The 4862-nt window shown below is 42.4% G+C and overlaps 1 protein-coding gene and 1 long non-coding RNA gene across 2 annotated transcripts; one reads left to right on the top strand and one right to left on the bottom strand.

Annotated features, from left to right (window-relative positions):
* The first annotated feature begins 1017 nt into the window (after positions 1-1017).
* Positions 1018-1598, top strand: LOC108013225 (uncharacterized). Its single transcript, XR_010655393.2, has 3 exons — positions 1018-1098; positions 1162-1234; positions 1295-1598. It is a non-coding gene; the product is annotated as an uncharacterized lncRNA (long non-coding RNA).
* A 141-nt stretch (positions 1599-1739) lies between these two features.
* Positions 1740-4421, bottom strand: LOC108021331 (carboxylesterase 1E). Its single transcript, XM_017090006.4, has 2 exons — positions 3471-4421; positions 1740-2934 (listed from the first exon to the last, which is right to left on the bottom strand). Exons 1-2 carry the CDS (start codon positions 4368-4370, stop codon positions 1819-1821), a joined length of 2016 nt encoding a protein of 671 aa, XP_016945495.3. The 5' UTR covers positions 4371-4421; the 3' UTR covers positions 1740-1818.
* Positions 4422-4862: the final 441 nt, after the last annotated feature.

Below are 4862 nucleotides of genomic sequence, written 5' to 3'. Positions count from 1 at the left end.
TGGGGAGGAGGCCAGGAATAAGGCTGGAACTCCAACGCCATAAGCCGGCTTTGGTTTCGGCTTTCGACTTTGGATCTGGCTTGGCTTTAGCATTTTTGGTCATAGTTCAACGCTTGCTGGGAATTTGCACAAAGGCGTCAAGGCAACTCGGAGCCCCAGTCCTAGTTCCTCCCATTCCCATTCCCAGACCCATTCCCATTCCTCATCATCGCCATCTGGGGCTTATGCCCATTGTTGGCACTGTTGCCGTTGCCAGTGCCAACCATCATCAACATTATGCAGAAGGCTCCCGGGCTAAGATCTGGCCACAAGTTATAAAACTGCCTGGTAGCCCCAACTTCCCAGAATCCCAACCCAGATTCCCCACCATCAAACCCCCACCTACCATCCATTCATCTAACAAATTTCTCTCTCTTTGTTTAAATTTTGCGCGCCGGAAATTTGCTTATCGCCGCTTTTCAGTTGTGGCTCTTGATGCCAGTGGAGGCGTATTGAAGGGGGGGACCCAGGGTCAGGGGAAACCATGCTTTTCGAGGGGGTCCAAAGTCAATAGGGAGATTAGTGCGGCAGGCATTGAGCCGGCACAGAGCTGTGCTAATTGAGCGACCGGTCATGGCAACAGCTTAAATCAATAGAACCAGCCCGGATTTATTCAATATGCACCCGAAACGAAAGAGAAACTTTCCGGGGGTTTATGCGGCAGATAAATTAATGATTAGCAGTGCACTTTGTTAAATAGTGGGACTCCATGGGTTATACTATACATAGGAACAGACAGATAAGATAGGAAGATGGGTCTCCTAGCTGCTGATCAAGAATATATAACATACCTTTCAGTCCATCAAGGGTCTACAAAAAGGGCCTTAGTAAGTTATGGGTTTAAAATAAAATAGTCTACGTTTCGAAGGACTTTAAGTTTCTGTTCCATATCCAAAAATGTTGTAATGCAGTAGGCTAATATTAAACGTCAAGCTGTTGTATGTCTATTCGTAAGGCCCTACATTTATTCTATCGCCAGCCTTTAAGCCGTCCACATCTTTTATACTTTTTTTTATCAATTTTATTTTTTAATTGTGTCTAAATATAATTGTATCAAAAGTATGTTTTTCTAACGTTGTTATATAAAATACTTGATATCTATAGTCTGTTAAAATATTCCAGATAATTTACAGACTTTAAGCTGTCCACCTTTTTTATTTTTGTAAATTTTTTTAAAATTTTAAATAGTAAAAAAGTGAGTACTTTATCTATTAAGCGATATACATGATAATCTAAACAGTCTGTTTATGTTCAGGACTGAAAAGAGCGAGAAATCTTTAGACCTACGAATGTTCCAAAAGCTGCATATCAAAGAAGAGAATCATAGTACCAGTAACTGGATCTTGCCCACCTTCAACCATCAAAGACTTCAAGCTTCAAGACTTCAATCCAGTGATGTTCATCATTGTGGGACCTCAGCAAGATCATTTCCAACGTTTTTTAAAGAACAATGCCCACAACAGGCGTCCGTTTCATCAGAGTTTCTCCAATCAGGCCAAAGTCACTCATCATAGCCTTATAATTCCCAGAGCATGCGTACAAGGTGTCTTGCTAATCATGAAAAACTTCCAGGTCTACAAGTTTTTCATGATTAGCAAGACACCTTGTACGCATGCTCTGGGAATTATAAGGCTATGATGAGTGACCTTGGCCCGATTGGAGAAACTCTGATGAAACGTATATAAATAAAGGCAACACAATTTTTAAATTTCTCATTTGTTTATTCTTTCTCAATATAATAAAGTAAAATTCACAAGCTTTGTCTTTCGAAAACTATTACTACAAAATCCCTAGTCCAAATCCACCGCCTCCTGGCTTTCTGCCCCGATTACCGCCACCACCTCCACCTCCTCCAAGGCCTCCCAATCCCAAGGTGTTGCCCACACCTCCCAGAGTATCGCCCAATCCACCTCCAAGTTGTCCTAACACATTTCCCAATCCAGCACAGGTGGTGGAAGTCAGAGGAGATAGTGAGGCTCCCAAAACGGACAATTCACAGAAGCGGAAATCATTGGAGGTCTCCAGATTTGTATCGATCTTAATAAAGGGCGTAGCTTTTCCCGTAACGCTCTGGAAAAGTGATGAACCCTTGGTGTCCTCTTTGTCTCTATTGGCAAACTTCACCAATAGATCAATAAGGTTATGGCGAACTTTTAGATCCTCGGCACTTGTCAAACGTGTTTCCTCCAAGGGATTGCCAAAAATATCATTTGCATCGAACATATAGCCGATCTCATCGCCATGACCCACTGTCTCGGGTTTATCATGAGCCGTTTCTGAGACGATGGGAAGACCTTTGAGGAAGTTTATGCCCTTCGACTTGGTGCCATTATACTCGAAGCTGTACATAAAAGCTGGAGCCAGTTTGGACCAGACTTGGGTGGTTAGAACAGCTGGCAGATTGAAGAGAACATCCGTTGTGGACTCCACCACTTTGGAGAGTACTTGATCGACATTCAAGGCTTGAGGCACCTTCCAAACATCCTGAAGAGTGGGCGTAAGAAGACCCGTTAGACCCGGAAGTTCCGGCTTAGCTATCTGACCAGTTATCTTATCAATTTTAAGGAAACTGGTTAACTTGTTCAGAGAATCACTTAGAGATCCCAAGAACTGTTCTGCCGATCCAAAAACCTTCTCTATGTTTTCCACCGTTACAGAGTTAGCTGTCTCGTGCTTGGTAACTCCGGTTAGCAGGGGAATCCCCGAAAAGTTACTGCTCTTGAGCTGCTGTTCCGGCTCTCCAACTATTAGACTTGGTAAAGCCCTGCCATCGTCCTCGCTTTCGATGTGAGGTTGGAAACCAACATTTCCGGTTAGTCCTTTGACTAGAGCACGTCCAGCCAAACGCTCCGTTTGCACTTTGTCATCGTTTTTAATGATCTCCTCGGCACTTTTCTTTAGGATGTTGAAGAGAAATAAAAAATTGTAATAAATATGTATTTAGTAAAATTATTAAAACAATGTAATTACTAAACTCTTCCGTGGATATTAATTAAATTTGGGTTCGGACTTAGAAACTTAAAAGAAAAATTGATAATGTTAGTTAAATGCTTTACCGCTAGTGATAAACAATTTTCAAGGTCAATTACAATTTAAGGTAATTTTTTAGTATTCAGAAATTTGAAGTCAAAAAAAATTTCTAAAAATCTTAACACTTAAATAAGGCTACTTTTTAGGAAAAAAAATTTGTTTCTAGCTTTACTCGTTGAAATAAATTTTGTTCAGATAAAAATTCATTTTAAATTGACTCTTATATTTTGTGAGTGTATGTACATAACTTATTAGTAAAATACGAGCTGTTTAGTGATTCTAAGTAAATAAAATAAATAAATAAATCTTGTTCCTCTGCTTTATATTCAAAAAAGTTCCTAAGACAACATTAAGTAAAGTAATTTTTAAGCTTTAACTTTAGAAACCCCACCCATACTCACCCCTCTCATGCAGTTGACGATCTCCAGTTCGTTTCCAGTGGGACAGCCATTGATTTTGGCCACTTCCTGTACACTCTGCACAGGCTCCTTATCCATGGCATATTGCGAAAGTGCTGTTCCCGACATGGCCACCACTCCATGAACATCCCCAGCACTCTTTGCCGTCTGGGACATGGAAAGATACATGGCACTGGCTGCTCCGGATCCATGTCCTATAGCCTGAACTTGTTTGGGATTACCTCCGAAATAGGAGACATAATCGGTGACCCAACGGAGAGCGGCGGCCAAATCAAACATGGCTAGATTGCCATCAAACTGCTTGGTGCCATCTCCCATAATTCCCAGGGATCCCAAGCGATACTGAGGGGCCACCACAATGGCGCCCCTTTGGGCCATGGGCGTGGCATCGTACTGGGCGGCCGAACCATATCGATAGCCACCAGGATGGATCCACACAAAGACCGGCAGACCCGTACTTTCATCCGGCATTTGGGGAGTGTAGATATTCAGCAGCAAACAATTCTCATCGCCAATAACTCGCTGAGGAAACTGCGGATGCGGTTGAATACAAGGTGGACCATGTTTGGTGGCATTAAAGTCGCCAGCCAATCTTTTGTACACCGGTCGAGAGTATCTCAAAGGGCCCAGCGGAGGTTCCGCATAGTGCATTCCGAGGAAACTGTAGATACCCGTATTGGGATTACGAAAGCCCTCGACACGAGCATCGCGATTAAAGAGTCTTGCGAATATCACAGGATCATCGACCGGAGGCGCCTTCGATTCCTTGCCACCCACAATGCGTTTCACTCGAATATGTGGATCTCCATGCGATTCGCACCTCGTCAAGGTCACTAGCCATAGTACTAAAAACAAAATGTTCCGCTTCAACTGATTTTGCATTTCGCTTCGCTCGATTGTCAACTGGGAACTGAGCACCAACTGGCATTATAATCGAAACCCCTACTCAAAAACTGAGGCCGGGCACTTGCTCAGCTTGGCGATAAACAACAGCGGCTACTGGAATAAAAATAAGTCAGAAAAAAAAGCATCACAAAATGATAAAAAACTTAAACTTTTGCGGCCGCCTTGTTTGCGTGCCTCCAGTTGGATAAGACCATGTTTGGCACAGAGCTTCTCCGGCATTCTAATCACGTTCTCCACGCCAGTTATAGTTCACTGAGTCACTGAGAATCTGGAATTAGCTGGGGGATTTTCGGATAACTTTTCGGCGAACAAAGCTCCGGGCAGCAAGCCTAATAAAACAAAAGTTCAAGGACGTTGTTTGCAGTCTAAATTTAATGTCGACATTTATTTTTAGGTTTAAGCCTTGTTTATAATTAAAAATCCCAAAATATACCTTACCTATTGGGAAATATAATCGCCATTTTAAAG

The sequence above is a fragment of the Drosophila suzukii genome, chromosome 2L (genome assembly GCF_043229965.1).
Source record: "Drosophila suzukii chromosome 2L, CBGP_Dsuzu_IsoJpt1.0, whole genome shotgun sequence".
NCBI classification, from domain to species: domain Eukaryota; kingdom Metazoa; phylum Arthropoda; class Insecta; order Diptera; family Drosophilidae; genus Drosophila; species Drosophila suzukii.
The sequence above is the reverse complement of the archived record's forward strand: the minus strand, read 5'-3'. Positions and strand labels throughout refer to the sequence as shown.